Below are 17,906 nucleotides of genomic sequence, written 5' to 3' on the forward strand. Positions count from 1 at the left end.
CACCCACGTGTTGTTGGCTGTAACTCAGTTAGATGATCACATGTAAAGCAAGGTGGATGGAAAAAGTAAGCCAGCAATTTGTCCATGAAGAAGAGGAGGTGTGAGGAGATTAGATGAGCAATATGAAATTCACCAGAGAGGAAAAGACCTTTAAATAACATGGTAAAAACTTCTGTTAAGCTAGCAGAGATGTGCAGAACATCCCAATGGTAGCAACGTCAACATCCTGGGCTCTGGCAATCCTTCCGCCTCAGCCTTCCGAGTAGCCGGAATTACAGGCGTGTGCTACCATGCCCGGCTAATTTTTTTAATTTATTGTAGAGATGCTGTGTCTGCCACTGCCCAGGCGGGTCTCGAACCCGCGGGCTCAGGCAATCCATTCACCTCAGCCTCCTAAAGGCGCAGGATTACAGGCTTAGCCAGCGAGCCCGGCCGTCAGTGATTTTGATGTTTAGGTATCTTAGTGCTAAGGTATCCTGAAATTAATATTTTACTACTACCAAATATGGCTATATTTTTTTGAGAAAAAGGTATTTGGAATCATTTTATATGTGATCTAACCTCAAGGTTTTTTTGCCTGCCTTTACTTGCTTCTGTTGTCCTTTTTATATTATCATATTATATTTTCTTCATTAGGTCACCAGGCAGCAGGGATTGGAAACCAGACGACAGGAATTGGACACCAGACAATACCAGTTAGCCATCCAGCAGCAGGAATGGGTCATCAGGCCAGAGGAATGAGCCTTCAGTCAAATTATCTCGGACTAGCAGCAGCACCTACAATTATGAGTTATGCTGAATGTTCTGTCCCAATTGGAGTGACTGCTCCATCCCTGCAGCCTGTGCAGGCTCGAGGTGCTGTGTCTGCCACTGCCATTATAGAACCTCCGCCGCCACCACCTCCTCCTCCTCCACCACCACCACCACCACCAGCTCCCAAAATTCCACCACCTGAGAAGTCAAAAAAAGGAAAGAAAGACAAGGTATAGCAAATCTCTTTTTTAAAAAGTTCACTTAAAAAAAGTTTAATCGAGGTCATAGTCACGTAACTTAAAATTAGCCGTTTGCAAGTATACTTTTTTTTTTTTTTGAGTCGGAGTCTCACTCTGTCACCCAGGCTGGAGTACAGTGGCACGCTCACAGTCACCCCAGTCTCGACTTGCTGGGCTCAGGCGATCCTTCCACTTCAGCCTTCCAAGTAGCTAGAACTACAGCCGCATGCCACCACACCCAGCTAATTTTTTGATTTATTGTAGAGACGAGGTCTCACCAAGTTGCCCAGGCTGGTCTCGAACCCCTGGACCCAGGCAATCCTCTCACCTCAGCCTCCCAAAGTACTGGGATTACAGTCTTGAGCTACTGTGCCCAGCTTACAAGTGAACATTTTAGTAATGTTTAGTACATTCACAATATCATACAACCACTACTTCTGTTTAGTTATAACACATTTTTATCAGTCTCCAAAGAACATCCTGTATCCATTAAGCAGTTAGCTCCAATTATCCTTTCCCTCATCTCCTGGGAACCACTCTTTAGATGTCTGTCTCTGGATTTACCCATTCTGGATAGTTGATATAAATGGAGTCATGCAATACATTTTAAATATATTCTTTAACCTTATGGTAAAGGTTTCTGCTGAGAAACTTCTTGATAATGTTATTATGGATCCCTTGAATGTGGGAAGTTACTTTTTCCCCTTATGCTTTCAAAATTCTGTTTTTGGCTTTTGACCATTTGAGTATGATTGTGTCTTGGTGTGACCTTTTTGGGGTTTATATTGTACTGTAGTTTGTGGAGCTTCTTGGGTATGTATATCCACATCTTTCCTTAAATTTGGGAAATTTGGGGCCATTTTTTTCAAATAAGTGTCTCTTTCTCTCTTTGAAGTCCCATAATGTACATATTGACCCACTTGATGGTGTTCCATAAGTCACTTAGGCTCTATTCACTTTATTTCTTTTTCTTTCTTTTTTTTGATTTGGAGTCTTACTCTGTCGCCCAGACTGGAGTACAGTGGCCGCTTCCGGCCACTGCAGCCTCGACCTACTGGGCTCCAGCGATCTTTCTGCCTCAGCCTTCCAAGTAACTAGAACTCCAGGCGTGCACTACCATGCCCGGCTAATTTTTTGATTTATTGTAGAGACGAGGTCTCGCCAAGTTGCCCAGGTGGGTCTCGAACCCGTGGGCTCAGGCAGTCCACTCACCTCAGCCTCCTAAGGCACGGGATTACAGGATGAGCCACCGAACCCAGCTAAGCCTATTTCTTTATGGTCAGTTTCTGGAGATATAGTTTGTTTGAGTGGACCATGCTTCCCTGTTTCCTTATGTTTTGTGATCTTTTGTTGGTAATTGGGCATTTGGCAAAATAAGCTACCTCTCCCAGCCTTTGCAGACTGAATCTTTTGGGGGAGAAGACCCTCAATAATCAGTCCAGCATGAATGCTTGATGTCAGTCTCACATCTGCTTATTCTAGGGTCCCTAGATGTTCGCTTTTTCTGCCCTAATCTCCTGTCCCCAAGTATCCACAGGTTTGTGGTCTCCTTCAGTTTTTACTGCAGTACCCATCAATGGCTTTCTTGGTCTCCAATATAATATCTAAAGCCCTCACCTGAATTCCAAGGCAGACAGTACAGAGACCAGTTCCTTGGGGAACGAAGACAGGCTAGAACATTGTAAACAAGTTTATTTTCTTTACCTCCTGTGGGAGAGTACTAGGAGTTTGGCTACTTTCTCCCAGTTGGACTAGGGTAAGTTGGGTAAGGGTGACAAAAACACCACCCATTTTCTTACTGTTTTGAGTGTGACTTTTTCTTTATTGGGTGTGTGTTTGGCTGATACAGACCTTTGACTAGTTTCTGTAGCTTCCACAAAGCTATTTTAGTCAGTCTGGAATTGTTTACATGTTTCCCTGTGGGAATGAGAGTCTGAAATTTTGTAATCTACCATTTTGCTGCTTTCTGACTTCATCCACATGGATGCTTTTGAAAACTCTAATTTGCCAGAGAAATTCATCATCTTTTCCTTAGTCTTTTGATGCTTTCTTGTTTGCCTCATCTGTAGTCTTGTGCTCCAGGGGTTAGCAGGTAGTTCGTTTGCCTTAGTTTCAAGGAACCAGTCTGAATCAATTTGGAGTTCAGATGAGACCTTATCTCTACAATAAATAAAAAATATACTGGGTTTGGTGGCGTGCACCTATAGTCCCAACTACTTGGGAGATTTAGGCAGAGGGATCGCCTGAGCCCAGCAGGTTGCGGTTGTGGGAGCTGACATCATGCCAGGTTGAGGCTGCAGTAGCTGTGATCGTGCCACTGTGCTCCAGCCTGGGCATCAGCGTGAGAGTAACTCAAAAAATAAAAATAAAATAAATTTTTAGTTCAGTCATAATTTGCCTTGACTCAGTTCTTTAGGTAGGTACCAGATTAGTTCAAACAGACACACACAATTCTTTTTCCTTTTTCTTTTTTTGAGTTGGAGTTTCACTCTGATGCCCAGGCTGGAGCACAGTGGCATAGTCATGGCTCACTTTAGCCTTGACATCCTGGGTTCAGGCAGTCCTTCCTCCTCAGCCTCCCAAGCATCAGTGTACCTGACTGATTTCTTTTTTTTTTTTTAATTATTAGAGATGAGGTCTCAACTGTCTTATCTGGGCTACTCTCAAGCTCCTGGGCTCAAGCAGTTTTCTCACCTTGGCCTCTCAAAGTGCTGGGATTACAGATGTGAGCTATTGTGTCTGGCCACAATTCTTTAGTAAAAAGATCTGCTTTCCTGTCTCCAAAATCATGTACGGGAGTCTCACTCTAGTCTCCCCAGAAAGTTAAAAACTGTCAATGACAGTCAAAAGAAGGTATCAGGCATGGAGGTCATTAATATAAAAATACTGAAAATAAGCCGGGCTCGGTGGCTCAGCCTGTAATCCCGCGCCTTTGGGAGGCTGAGGTGAGTGAATTGCCTGAGCCCGCAGGTTCGAGACCCGCCTGGGCAGCGAGACCTCATCTCCACAATAAATCAAAAAATCAGCCGGGCGTGGTAGCGCATGCCTGTAATTCCAGCTACTTGGAAGGCTGAGGCGGAAGGATCGCTGGAGCCCAGCAGGTCAAGGCTGCGGTGGCCAGGAGTGGCCACTGCAGTCCAGTCTGGGTGACAGGTGACAGAGTGAGACTCCAACTCAAAAAAAAAAAAAATACTGAAAATATTACTTATTTTCATAGAATTTTGAAGATCTAATTTAAGAAACCCGTTTTTTTCAAGTGCAAGCAGGGAAATAGGCTTGGGACCCCATACTCAATTATCACATGAGTATAGCACTCAGTCTTGTCTACTACTTGTCAAGCTAGGTTAACCTGGTTAGGTCTTCAGACGCGTGGTTGATTTTCTTCAAAAACAGAATAAGAATTGGTCTTAAGCCAGAAATGGTGGCTCATACCAGCACCTTGGGAGGCCAAGAGGGGAGAATTGCTTGAGCCCAGTACTTTTGAGACCAGCCTAGGCAACATAGCGAGACCTCATCTCTACAATAAATACAAAAATAAGCCAGGTACATGTGCCTTGTAGTACCAGCTACTCTGGAGGCTGAGGTGGAAACATCTCCTGAACCCAGGAGGTTGAGGCTGCTATGAGCTGTGATTGTTCCACTATATTCCAGCCTGGGTGATAGAATAAGACCCTGACTCAAAAAAACAAAATTGCTTAGTAATTTATAATACATTTGTCAGGTACTTCCCCATGGGCTTGGGATTTAGCAGTGAATCAGACCGGCAAAAATCTCTGCTTTTTAAGACTTTTCTTATGTCAGAGGGTGGGTTGGGAGACAGATAAGGGGGAAAAAAATAGATATTTTTATAAGAAAGGTGGGAAAATAAGCAGAATGAGAGGACAGAATGCTTCAGATAAGGTAGTTAGGAACGGCCTCTTTGCTAGGGTTCCATCAGAAACCTGAAGGTAGTAAAAGAGCAAGCCATGTGGATACTTTGTTCTACTTTTAAAAAGTATTGCATACATTTTTTTTTCTATGCAAGTACAGGCAGTTGGGACTCTGAAGGTAAACCATAGAAGAAAAAGAAAATTTTATTTATTTATTTATTTATTTTTGAGTTGCAGTCTCACTCTGTCGCCCAGACTGGAGTGCAGTGGCCACTCCCGGCCACTGTAGCCTCAACCTGCTGGGCTCCAGCGATCCTTCCGTCTTAGCCTTCCAAGTAGCTGGAATTACAGGCACGCGCTACCATGCCCAGCTGATTTCTTTATTTATTGTAGAGATGAGGTCTCACCAAGTTGCCCAGGCGGGTCTCGAACCCGCGGGCTCAGGCAATCCACAAGCCTCCCCAAGCGTGGGATTACAGGCTGAGCCACTGAGCCCGGCTAAGAAAATTTATTATACCTTCTTAGAACTAACCTTATCATTAATATTCCAATATACCTCCTTGCTTTTTTTTCATAGTTAGTTTTTTAGCTCTCTTCATTTATCATTTGATGTGAACAATGCATCTGTTAAAAATTTGAAAAAGAGGCCGGGCTTGGTGGCTCAGCCTGTAATTCCAGCGCTTTGTGATAGAATAAGACCCTGACTCAAAAAAACAAAATTGCTTAGTAATTTATAATACATTTGTCAGGTACTTCCCCATGGGCTTGGGATTTAGCAGTGAATCAGACCGGCAAAAATCTCTGCTTTTTAAGACTTTTCTAAGCGGCCACTGCACTCCAGTCTGGGTGACAGAGTGAGACTCCAGCTCAAAAAAAAAAATTTTTTTTAAAGAAATTGTAATTTTTTTTTTTAATTCAACTTTATTAGAGAGATGTAGGGTACAGGTCAGTATTAGGTACACAAGTAGGCTGCATGCAGGTGACTTTTGGGCTTCTAACTGGTCCTTCTTGTGGTTTAGGACCAGATACCCTTTGTGTTATGTCTGCCTCCCTCCCTCCCTTCTCCCTTCCCTGAGAACATTATAATTCTGAAGAGATAAATTTAAATTCCATAGAAAATGGAAAGCTAAAGGAAAGTTTTCTGACTTGATTTTATAAAACATCACATTTGCAGTTTTGGAGATTTTTTTTCCCTCAAATTTTGTAGATTTTTTATCCAAGACTTTTGGTTTATAGTTGGTAGACATTTCAGGAAGCACTTAGCTGGTAGTTGGGTGTGGTGGCTCTCACGCCTGTAATCCCAGCACTTTGGGAGGCAAGGCGAGAGGATTGCCTGAGCCCACAGGTTCGAGTCTAGCCTGGGCAAGATGGTGAGATCTCGTCTCTACAATAAATCAAAAAATTAGCTGGGCTTGGTGGCACATGCCTGTAGTTCCAGCTGCGTGGAAGACTGAGGTGTAGGAGAATAGCCTAAGCCCAGCAGGTAGAGGCCGTGAGCAGTGTGCCACTGTACTCCAGTCTGGGTGACAGAATAAGACTCTTCTTACTCAAAAAAATCAACAAATAAAAATCAGTATTTTTCTGTGTTCTGTTCTTTTGATTTTAAAATCTGCTTATTCTTTAGAACCAGGAAAAGATCCTGATCATTTCCTAATGTTAGTTTTATGTGCCTTCTAACCTTTAACCTTTGTTACAGGCAAAGAAGAATAAAACCAAAATGCCATCTTTGGTAAAGAAGTGGCAGAGTATCCAGCGTGAGTTAGATGAAGAGGATAATTCTAGTTCCAGTGAAGAGGACCGGGAATCAACTGCACAGAAGCGAATTGAAGAGTGGAAACAGCAGCAGCTGGTTAGGTATAAGAAAAGGGGTCACACGTGGGTGGATTATGGTGGTGGTTGTAGTCTTATTAGAGTAATCGTACTCTTAAAAGCCCAGCCCTTAATTTTTGCTGTGCTTTAGGAACTGTGTAAAGCAGTTTTAAATTTATATAATTCTTTTTCCTTTTAAAAATCAATCTTTAGCTTGTTGTTGGAGTCTTACTCTGTTGCTCAGGCTGGAGTGCAGTGGCACACTCACAGCCACCGCAGCTTTGACCTGCTGGGCAATAGAGTAGATCACCCCAGCGTCAACCTGCTGGGCTCTGGTGATCCACCTCAGCCTTCCAAGAAGCTGGAACCACAGACACATGCTACCATGCCCGGCTAAGCTTTGATTTATTGTAGAGACAAGGTCTCAACAAGTTGCCCGGGCTGGTCTCGAACCGTACAGGTTCAGGCAACCCACTCGCCTCGGCCTTCCAAAGTGCTGGCATTACAGTCTAAGCCACCGAGCCTGACTGAAATGGACAATTTTTTTTTTTTTTTTCTTTTTTGAGTTGGAGTCTCACTCTATCGCCCAGACTGGAGTGCAGTGGCCGCTCCCGGCCACCGCAGCCTCGACCTGCTGGGCTCCGGCGATCCTTCCGCCTCGGCCTTCCAAGTAGCTGGAATTACAGGCATGCGCTACCACACCCAGCTAATTTTTTTGATTTATTGTAGAGATGAGGTCTTGCTGCCCGGCAGGTCTCGAACCCGCGGGCTCAGGCAATCCACTCACCTAAGCCTCCCAAAGGCGCGGGATGACAGGCTGAGCCACCGAGCCCGGCTTGAAATGGACAATTTTTGTAATGCAGCTAACTGTTCATCATTTGTCAGTGCATAAACTAGTACATAACCATCTCATACAGATGGCAGATTTCACATTTTTCTCTGATAGGTGCTAACTTGTTTTAGATTTATAAAAGGGTCTAGTACCCAGTTTTGGTAACTGCAAGATAGAATTTGAGTTTTAATCCTTAAACAAATAAAACTAAAAGGAGAAAATCAAATACATTAGGTCAGGCATTCCAACTGGCGGCCCAGGACAGCCAGTAATGCAGCCTCACAAAATATTTTTTCTTTCTTTCGTTCTTTTTTTTTTTTTTAAGTTGAAGTTTTATTCTGTTGCCCAGGCTGCAGTGCAGTGGCACACTCATGGCCGTTGATTGCAGCCTTGACCTACTGGGCTCAGGCAGTCCTTCCACCTCAGCCTTTCAAGTAGCTGAAACTACAGGTACACGCCAGCATGCATGGCTAAATTTCTGATTTATTGTAGAGATGAGGTCTCGCCAAGTTGTTCAGCCTGGTCTCTAACTCATGGGCTGAGGTAATCCTCTCACCTTGGCCTCTCAAAGTGCTGGGATTATAGGCGTGAGTCACTACCAGGCTGACAAAATCTTGCAACATCATGTTTTTTAGCGTTTATTTTCTATGTTATCCCACATGTAGTTCATTTTTGAAGTTGACAATCACACCTTATTCATGACGTTGCTTTTTCGCAGCATGTACATTTGTGAGCAGCTGTTTTCAGTTATAAAGCACACAGAGCAAAATTCAAACAAACATTTCTGATGGGTACCTTGAGAACTAAGAATTGTGACCATTTCTATCGAACCAGACATTGATAGATTAATTTTACAAAAATAAGGTCAAATTTTCTGCTAGTTATATATTGTCATTTTTCCCAACTTCATGATAATAAATAGAAAAAATAAAAGTCTTATGTATTACACTCACTATATTATATAATTTATGTACGGCCCAAGACAGTTCTTTACTTGATACAGCTCAGGGAAGCCTCAAGTTGGATATTCCTGCATTAGGTCCAAGGATCTCTGATGGTATAATCTGCCTTGAATCATAAGTCCTGTAAACTAAGGAAAATTTTAATAAGATGTGTTTTAGTCCTTCATTGTGATTTTATTGGTACTGGGAATGGGTTCTTGTAAAATAAATATGGACTTACATATTACGTAGAACTAGAGGAGGGGGCTCATTTGTGTTTTGGTTGACCTATCAGAATTTGATAAATATACTGTTATTTAGCTGAGAAAATTAAGGGTTTTCATAAACATAGACATGATGGATTAGGCTTTCAGTTTCACCCTGAGGTTTTTATTTGCTAGAAGTGAGCAGTTTTACTCTTTGTTTCCAGTGAAGTTATCTGTGTGTTGTTTTCACAGTGGCATGGCAGAGAGAAATGCTAATTTTGAAGCTCTTCCTGAGGATTGGCGAGCAAGACTAAAGAGAAGGAAAATGACTCCAAACACATAGTTTTTAAATTTAAAGAAATTTTTAAAACTTGTTTTATGTTCAGTTCAAAGTCTTAACCAGTTTTACTGTTGTCAGATAACTGTAAATGTTATGGGGGAGAGTATACGAATTACCTGGGCAAAAGCAAACACATATAAAGTTTTCACATTTGTGAAATGTAATTTTTCTGTTTTGCTGGAGGGTGAGGTGATTGAAATTGCTTTTACTTGGCTGCCTTTATTCTCACACCGGCAAACTTAGCATGCTAGGTGTATTAACCTCATCAGTCTTGATAACATGTGACTAATGAGTATAACACCTCTGTAGAGGACCCCCTGACAAAGTGAAGGATTTTCCTGCCTAATAGGCTCATTTAGTTCCTAGTGTGGTGCGCTCTCTCGTTAACTTCTACTCCAGAACAAGTGCAATTCAGAAGGCAGCTCTGTATTCTACCTTGCTTGCCTGGGATTGTCCAGATCTCTTTCTGACCTATTCCTCTAGTATGCCTCCCTGAACTGTTGAGATCTGTTAAGTGGTTTGTCTTGTGCTGTTAGGTGACCATACTCTTTAGAGTAGTTTTTCCACAAACTCTAGAACTCAGTCATTTCACACACACTAGGTGGCACGTTTAAATTTTAATACAAGCAGCAGCAGGTATTCATATCCTTGATTTTGAGAATTTCCCCAACTATGTGGCAGTAAATGCAACAATAGCCACCCTGTGTATTTGTGTCTCCATTGTCTTACCCTGTTCCAAAACTTACCTCCTTTCTTTGTGTGAATGTATCCTCCATAAAATTTCAGTATTTAAAATGCAGTTTACTGTTCTGTACTTTTTATTGTATCACAATCAGGTAAAAGTCACTTTAAACTGAAGAAAAGGCAAATTGTGTTTTAAAGCTCTTTGTATTTCTCCAGTTTCTGACCTTGTAAATTTGTACATATGCACTAATAAAGCTTTTTTATACTTCTGACTGGTCATCCTTTTGCTCTTCAAAGCCTGTTATCACCTGATTATGTAACCAGGACTTATTTTAAGTCAATTACTGTTTTTTCTAACCAAATTTGATGTAAGGTGCAAACATTGAAGAACAGGTTTCAGGAAAAAGAAAAGCAGCAGGGTCTTGAGTCAGGTGAGGGGGGGTGGTGGGGCAGGGGTGGGAAAGAAGGCCTCCACTCCCAGATGGTACTGTGTGACCTAAACTTTGGGAGCTCGTGCCCTGTCTGTAATATTAGCCCATATTTGACCTACTGTAAGTCCTGGAAATGATGTAATATGGCTCACATCTTGAAAAAAGTAAAGGTGCTTTATAGCTTTTCCCCTCTCGCTGCTGCTGATAAACAAGGCACGTGGGTATATTCGCATAAAATTGACCAAAGACAATAGTTGGAGTTTTATCCCAGTATGTTTCTATGCATATAATTAAAGTTTTTTTTACATAATAAACCAGAATGTGTGGATTTAATTTGCTGACTTTGTTTCCTGTAGTTTTTCAATGTACCGTAGAAGGTCATTTTTCCATTCTGGCTATGGGGTGGAGAGAGTAACGCAAGGTGACAGAAGAGGGGAAGCAGCTCCCTTGGAGCAAAAAGCTTAGCAGTTAATCTAAAGCTGAAGCACAGAAACGAACTTGGAAATGTGTTGAGGACTGCTGGCTTGGTTCTCCGATTTCGACTCCCAGCGCGAGGCTGTAACGTCAGAGAGCGGAAAGGGTGGTGCCCGCCACTCCGTGGAGGCGGGGCCGAGCTCCCGGAAGTGCCCGGCCGCCCCGCCCTCCTTCCGCTTCCCGCTCACGGTTGCTAGGCTACCTGGGTCCGCCTAGAAGGTGGTGCTGGCGAGCGAGGCCGGGCGTCCTGTGTTGCACCGCCTGGCCTTCCGCCTCGCCCAGGCTCCGCGGGCGCCGCCGCCACCCCTGCTGCCCGGGGCAGGCTGGGGCACGGACACGGTAGCGCTCTTCGCTCTGCCCTCCCAGGGAGTCTCTGCTTAGGAAGCCCGCCTCACCTTCCCCGGACCCGGCAGCCCTCAACCCTCTCGGCTTTCGGGACCCACTCGCCCGACCCCTGGCCTTTCTCTGCCTTCCGCCCGAGAGGACTACGCCGCGTGCCCCTTTTCCTTTCACTCTCCTGTGGCGGCCGTCTCCCGTCGCAGGGAGAGGGAAGCATGAGGCCTGCAAGGGCCCTGGCGTCGCGGGAGGAGGAGGCGGGAGGACACGCCGCCTTCCCTGACTCTGCAGGTGCGCCTCCTGGCCTCGCGGCTGGCCACCTGCCGGGTGCTGGCTTGACCGAGGAGGCTGGGCTGGCAGGATTTCCTAAGGGCAAGCGGAGGCGGGGCGGGGGAAGAAGCATCGGCAGTTTCTTGACTTGCCTTCTTCTGGCCTTCTAGCTTCCCCTGTGTAAGCTGCTGCCTCTTCGGGAATTGAGACGGCATCGCCGACTGCTCTCAGCACACCACGCCGAAGTAACATGTTCCCAGCCTTGGAAACAGAGCTAAAGCAGGAGGTCGGTACACATCCTCCTCAGGAACTCCAAGGAAATCCAGGACTAGATCCGAAGGGATGTGCTGGTGGCACCATTTTCCAGCTGACAGTCGTGGTCCCCGACGAAGACGATGCATATGAGTGCCTTCGCTTGATTTGTTTACATTATCTGTCTAGCACACTGTCCTGGGCAACAGTGCTCGTGTACTGCCTTATTTTTTGGACAGGGTCCCACTCTCGCCCAGGCTGGCTCAGCCTTCTGAGTAGCTGGGACTACAGACACGTGCCACCACACCCAGATTCCTTTTATAATGTTTTTTGTGGAGACAGGTCTCACGATGTTTCCCAGGCTGGTCTCAAATTCCTGGGCTCAAGCGATTCTCTCGCCTGGCCTCCAAAAGTGCTGGATTATAGGTGTGAGCCACCACACCCAGCCTTGTGTGCTTCTTGTGAAGAGTTCATTGTCATTTGAAAGGACTGTCCTGATTGAGGTGGCCTTTCCTTTGGCAGGTTCTTCCTGATCCCTATGAAGACTTTATGTATCGCCATCTTCAGTATTATGGCTACTTTAAAGGTAATACTGCAGTTTTCTCTAGCATCACCTTTCCCTGGGTTCCAGAAGTGAATTGTTTCATTAACTGAGAAATTTGTGCTTGCATAAACTAATCAATGATTTTGCCATTATCATTAGTAAAAAGTACTCTTTTCCCCCATTTATCTGCTATGTCACCTCTGCCAAGTAAGAGTTACTTTATTCAAAGTATTTTTCTGGACTCTCTGTTCCACCGGTTTGCTTGCGCATCCTTGCATCAATATCGCCATCTCTTAATTACTGTATGGCATTAAAGGAGTCTTGATATCTGGAAAGGCATATCCTCCCACCTTGTTTTTCAAAAACTTCTCTTCTACCCTCTCTGAAGATTTGCTGGCTGTACAATAGACAGATTAATAGGAGAAAAAGGCATACAAATTTATGTGTACATGAACATGGGAGTCTTGCAAATATATAACTCAAAGGACTAGATGGTTGAGGTTTTAATACTCTTCACAGGGGAGAAGGAAATGGGGGAATGTAGCCAGTTATGAAGGGGACTCGGTTCTTTTCAGAGGAAATGAATGAGGCCAAACAACAGTGACTTGGGACAAAGTTCCTTTGACCTCTGGGAAAGGCAGTGGGAAGGTGCGGGGTGGAGCTTCACTGTGAACAAAGGTGGTCTTTTGCAGATAAAGCCTCCCAAGTAATCTCTCAGAGGTGCTCTCAGAGGAATAGTCTGGTTGTTTGATGAAATTTCGGATTGGGGTCTTAAGAAAACTGAATTTCTTTTGGAAAAAAGTTTCCAGAGAGAGGATCCCTCCCTGTGTTTGCATTAGCAGGAAACAGGAATGGTCAGAAAGTCCTCGGTTCTGAGGCATCTTCTAAGGCCATGCTGTTATAGTTCATAGTGTTCAGTATGCCCAGATACCGGACTTTTGGGGTATCATCTGAGCCCCAGCACAGCTCTTACAACTACTGGGTCTTTCTGCCTTCCAAGCCCTTTCTAGTTCTACTATACCAGGCTGCTTCTCAAATCTTCTCCTCATACTTGTTCCCTCAGCTGTAAAATGGGGATAATTATACTTAACTCACAAAGTTGGAAAGTGAATGCACTTTGAAAAATGGGATGTATTCCTTGCAAGAAGTAGTGGTGCTTTGGGTAGTAGTGGTTTTGGTATTGACGTAGGTGTTAGAGGTGATGAGCCAAACTTCCAGCAACTTTAATTAAGCTGCCTGTTCTTAGCTCAGAGACGCAGTTTGCCGAACTCTGCTACACATCATCATGTTTGGAAGAATAACCCTCAATACCTGTTGAATGGCTCTCTTGGGGAAAGAGATGATTTAACACAAGATACCCTGCAAAGGAAGCTTCCATGTGAGTAATAATTAATTAGTATGTATGGCCCCCTCCCCCTCAAAAAAACTTCACTGTCTAGTTAATTTTCTGGGTATTCAGGAGACCTGACCTAACACGGGAGAAGTCAGAGAAGCAGCTTTGGCCCCTGTTTGTGCATCACTAAAAACTATTCTCTCCCTGGTACAATTGCTTGCATCTTGGAAGGCTGGACAGGAGGGTTACTTGAGCCCAGGAGTTAAGGCTTCAGTGAGCTATGATCACCCCACTGCTCTCCAGCCTGGGCAAAGCTCAAATTAAAATACTGTACTTTCTGGATTATCATCCTTCAAATTGTTGAAACATTTGTTAAGCTTTCTCTTGTTTTTTGTTTGTTTTTGAGTTGGGTTCTCAATCTGTTGGCCAGGCTGGAGTACAGTGACACGATCACGGCTCACTGCAGCCTCAACCTTTTGGGCTCAGGCAGTCCTGCCTCAGACTCCTGAGGAGCTGGGACTACAGGCATGCGCCACCACACCCAACTAACTTTTTGTTTTTGAAGGCTCTTTTCATCAAGAGTAATACATTGATATTTCAAACAGTCGTGATGTATATGCTTGCTAAGACACTTTGCATAGAAGTAGCAGAAATCAGCCGGACTCTGTGGCTCAGCCTGTAATCACGCGCCTTTGGGAGGCTGAGGTGAGTGGATTGCCTGAGCCCGCGGGTTCGAGACTCGCCTGGGCAGCAAGACTTCATCTCTACAATAAATCAAAAAATCAGCCAATCGTGGTAGCACGCGCCTGTAATTCCTGATACTTGGAAGGCTGAGGTGGAAGGATCGCTGGAGCCCAGCGGGTCGAGGCTGCGGTGGCCGGGAGCAGCCACTGCACTCCAGTCTGGGCAACAGAGTGAGACTCCAACTCAAAAAGAAAAAACAAAACAAAAAAGAAGTAGCAGAAATCAATTCCAGTTGCTTAAGCAAAAGTAGTTTTTTATAGGGACACAGGTTTCTTCTGGAATTGAAGGGCAGGAATGCAGTTGAATTTCTCCCTCAATACATATCAAAGGAAACTATCCTCCATCATTTCTTGCTATAAAACAGTCTCCTAAATGGTCTCTGGTTCTCTTGTCCTGTGCTGCTCCTCCCAAGCCATTTCCACATAGTAGTGTTCTTTTTTAAACGTAAGTCAAATTGTGTCCCTTTTAAACTTAAAGTCTTTGAATGACACAAGATCCCCAAACGATAAAATATAATACTGATAATTATTATTTATTTATTTATTTATTTATTTATTTTGAGTCAGAGTCTCACTCTGTTGCCCAGACTGGAGTGCAGTGGCATGTTCACGGCCACCACAGCTTTGACCTGCCAGATTTTTTTATTTTTTATGGAGATAGCGTCTCACCATGTTGCCCAGGATGATCTCGAAATCCTGGGCTCAGACAGTCTTCTTGCTTCCACCTCCCAAAGTGCTGGGATTACAGGCATGCACTACCATGCCTGGCCTTTGAGAATTCTTAGAGCAAAAATTTTAATTTCTGTTTGGGAAAAATACCATTAATAAAGTAAAAGGACAAACTGAAAAAAAAAATTTTTTTTTTTTGAGTTGGAGTCTCACTCTGTTGCCCAGGCTAGAGTGCAGTGGCACACTCATGTCTTCCACAGCCTCGACTTGCTTGTGCTCAGGCTATCCTTCCACCTCAGCCTTCCAAGTAGCTGGAACTATAGGCACACGCTACCACGCTTGGCTAATATTTTGATTTATTGTAGAGATGAGGTCTCGCCAAGTTGCCCAGGCTAGTCCCGTGGGGTCAGGCAATCCTCTCACTACAGACTCCCAAAGTGCTGGGATTATAGGCTTGAGCCACCATGCCCAGCCTTGAAAAAAAATTTACAACAAATATGCCAAAGAGTTAATTTCCTTAGCATATAACAGCTCTTACAAATCAGAAAATGAAAGATGATCAAGTAGAAAAATGAGCAAAAGACATGAGTAGGCAGTTCATAGAAAACAAACACAGTCAATAAGCTTATGAAAAGGTACTCAACCCCCCTACTAATTTAAGATGCAAACCAAAATGTCAAGGCACCATTTAAAATTTTGAGACTTAGCCGGGCTCGGTGGCTCAGCCTGTAATCCCGCGCCTTTGGGAGGCTGAGGTGAGTGGATTGCCTGAGCCCGCGGGTTCAAGACCCGCCTGGGCAGCGAGACTTCGTCTCTACAATAAAATAAAAAAATCAGCCGGGCTTGGTAGCGCATGCCTGTAATTCCGGCTACTCGGAAGGCTGAGGCGGAAGGATCGCCGGAGCCCAGCAGGTCGAGGCTGCGGTGGCTGGGAGCGGCCACTGCACTCCAGTCTGGGCGACAGAGTGAGACTCCAATTCAAAAAAAAAAAAACAAATAAAAAGGAATATACAGTATAAGGTGAGAAAATTCAAATGACAGGTCAGGCACAGTATAACACGCCTGTATTCCCAGCGTTTTAGGAGGCTAAGACAGGAGGATCACTTGAGCCCAGGAATTTGAGATCAGCCCAGGAAACATAGCGAGACCTGTGATGACTAAGGCTTTTAGTCCCAACTAGTCAGGAGGCTGAGGCAGGAGATTGCTTGAGCTCTGCCGCTGGAGGCCATGGTGAGCCATTAATGTTCCAGTGCACTCCAGCCTGGGCCACAGAGTGAAGCCCTGGCTCAAAAAAAAAAAAAGTTAAAAAGTAAAGAAAATTAAAATGACAGAAGAAAAGCACATAATAAAAATTTTTTTAAAACCCTACCTGCATCACCCTTGATGTAACCATTATTCTTTTTTTTTTTTTCTTGAGTTAGAGTCTCACTCTGTCACCCAGACTGAAGTGCAGTGGCCGCTCCCAGCCACCGCAGCCTCAACCTTCTGGGCTCCAGCGATCCTTCCGCCTCAGCCTTCCAAGTAGTTTTTTAAGTTTTCAGCAAAGTTTTTTGCAGAAAAAAAGACATTCCAGAGTTAGAATGAGCAAAAGAAACCACCCAGCCACTGTTGCTTTTTTTTTTTTTTTTTTTTTTTTTTTTTTAAGTTGGAGTCTCACTCTGTCGCCCAGACTGGAGTGCAGTGGCCGCTCCCGGCCACCGCAGCCTCGACTTGCTGGGCTCCAGCGATCCTTCCGCCTCAGCCTTCCAAGTAGCCAGAACTATAGGCACGCGCTACCACACCTGGCTAATTTTTTGATTTATTGTAGAGATGAGGTCTCGCCAAGTCGTCCAGGCAGGTCTCAAACCTATGGGCTCAGGCAGTCCATTCATCTCGGCCTCCCAAAGCGGGGGATTACAGGCTGAGCCAACAAGCCTAGCCCAGCCACTATTCTTATAGCTCCTACCCCCACCAAAAAAAATGTTTAAAAAATATTATATCGTTAGTTTTTAAAATATTTTATTATTATATACAAAATATAAATGTATTCATATTATATATTCCTTTCACTTGCACACACAGGATCCTATACACAATCTTCTTTGATTATTTTTTTGTTTTGTTTCATAATATCTCTTGGCCAGGTGTGGTGGCTCAACCTGTAATCCCAGCAGTTTTGGAAGCCAAGACGAGAGGATTGCCTGAACCCAGGGGTTTAAGACCAGCCTGGGCAACTTGGTGAGATCTTGTAACTGCAATAAATCACAAAAAAACTAGCTGAGCCTAGTGGCGTGCGTCTGTAGTTTCAGCTACGTGGGAGGCTAAGGTGGAAGGATCGCCTAAGCCCAGCAGGTGGAGGCTGCAGTGGCTAGGAGCGTGCCACTGCCCTCCATCCTGGGTGACAGAGTGAGACCCCGACTCAAAAAAACAAATTTTATATATATATAATATCTTAGAGATCCTTTTCATATGAGCACCAAAAAAAATCTACTGTTTTTTTTTTTGAGTTGGAGTCTCTCTCTGTCACCCAGACTGGAGTGCAGTGGCCGCTCCTAGCCACTGCAGCCTCCACCTGCTGGGCTCCGGCGATCCTTCCACCTCAGCCTTCCAAGTAGCTGGAACTACAGGTGCGCGCTACCACGCCTGGCTCATTTTGATTTATTGTGGAGATGAGGTATTGCCAAATTGCCCAGGTGGGTCTCGAACCCTCAGGCTCAGGCAATCCACTCACCTCAGCCTCCCAAAGCGCGGGATTACAGGCTGAGCCACCAAGCCCGGCTGCTAATTTTTGATGTATTATAGAGATGAGGTCTCGCCAAGTTGCCCAAGCTGGTCTCGAACCCATGGGCTCAGGCAGTCCACTTACCTCGGCCTCCCAAAGTACTAGGATTACAGGCTGAGCCAACAAGCCCGGCCTACCTTATTTTTTTAAGAGACAATGTCTCCCTTGTTGCCCAGATGAAGTACAATGTCCTGATCATAATATCACAGTTCACTGCAACCTCGAACTCCTGGGCCCAAATGATCATCCCCGCTAAGCATCTCAAGTAGGTAGGACTACAGGCATGCACCACAACACCTCACTAGTTTTTTTTTTGAGTTGGAGTCTCACTCTGTCGCCCAGACCGGAGTGCATTGGCCACTTCCGGCCACCGCAGCGTCGACCTGCTGGGCTCCGGCGATCCTTCCGCCTCAGCCTTCC

At 44.6% G+C, this 17,906-nt stretch overlaps 2 protein-coding genes across 6 annotated transcripts in view; both read left to right on the forward strand.

Moving 5' to 3' along the window:
- LOC103276280 (formin-binding protein 4-like) overlaps positions 1–10,442 on the forward strand; it is a 12,684-nt gene extending 2,242 nt beyond the window's left edge. The window contains exons 4-6 of the mRNA XM_008073688.2: positions 637–983; positions 6,558–6,715; positions 8,902–10,442. Of these exons, the coding sequence (XP_008071879.2) occupies positions 637–983; positions 6,558–6,715; positions 8,902–8,992 (596 nt within the window). The 3' untranslated portion in view covers positions 8,993–10,442. The remainder of the gene's footprint in view (positions 1–636; positions 984–6,557; positions 6,716–8,901) is intronic.
- Positions 10,443–10,849: 407 nt separating this feature from the next.
- The window catches only part of AGBL2 (ATP/GTP binding protein like 2), a 25,332-nt gene continuing 18,275 nt past the window's right edge, over positions 10,850–17,906 (forward strand). For all 5 annotated transcript variants that reach the window (XM_008073689.1, XM_021706794.1, XM_021706795.1 and 2 more), the window contains exons 1-4: positions 10,850–11,205; positions 11,355–11,470; positions 11,959–12,022; positions 13,227–13,358. In XM_008073689.1, the coding sequence (XP_008071880.1) occupies positions 11,435–11,470; positions 11,959–12,022; positions 13,227–13,358 (232 nt within the window). In that variant the 5' untranslated portion in view covers positions 10,850–11,205; positions 11,355–11,434. The remainder of the gene's footprint in view (positions 11,206–11,354; positions 11,471–11,958; positions 12,023–13,226; positions 13,359–17,906) is intronic.

This window comes from Carlito syrichta, unplaced genomic scaffold (assembly GCF_000164805.1).
Source record: "Carlito syrichta isolate Samal-C Ts95f unplaced genomic scaffold, Tarsius_syrichta-2.0.1 Scaffold316021, whole genome shotgun sequence".
Taxonomy (NCBI): Eukaryota; Metazoa; Chordata; class Mammalia; order Primates; family Tarsiidae; genus Carlito; species Carlito syrichta.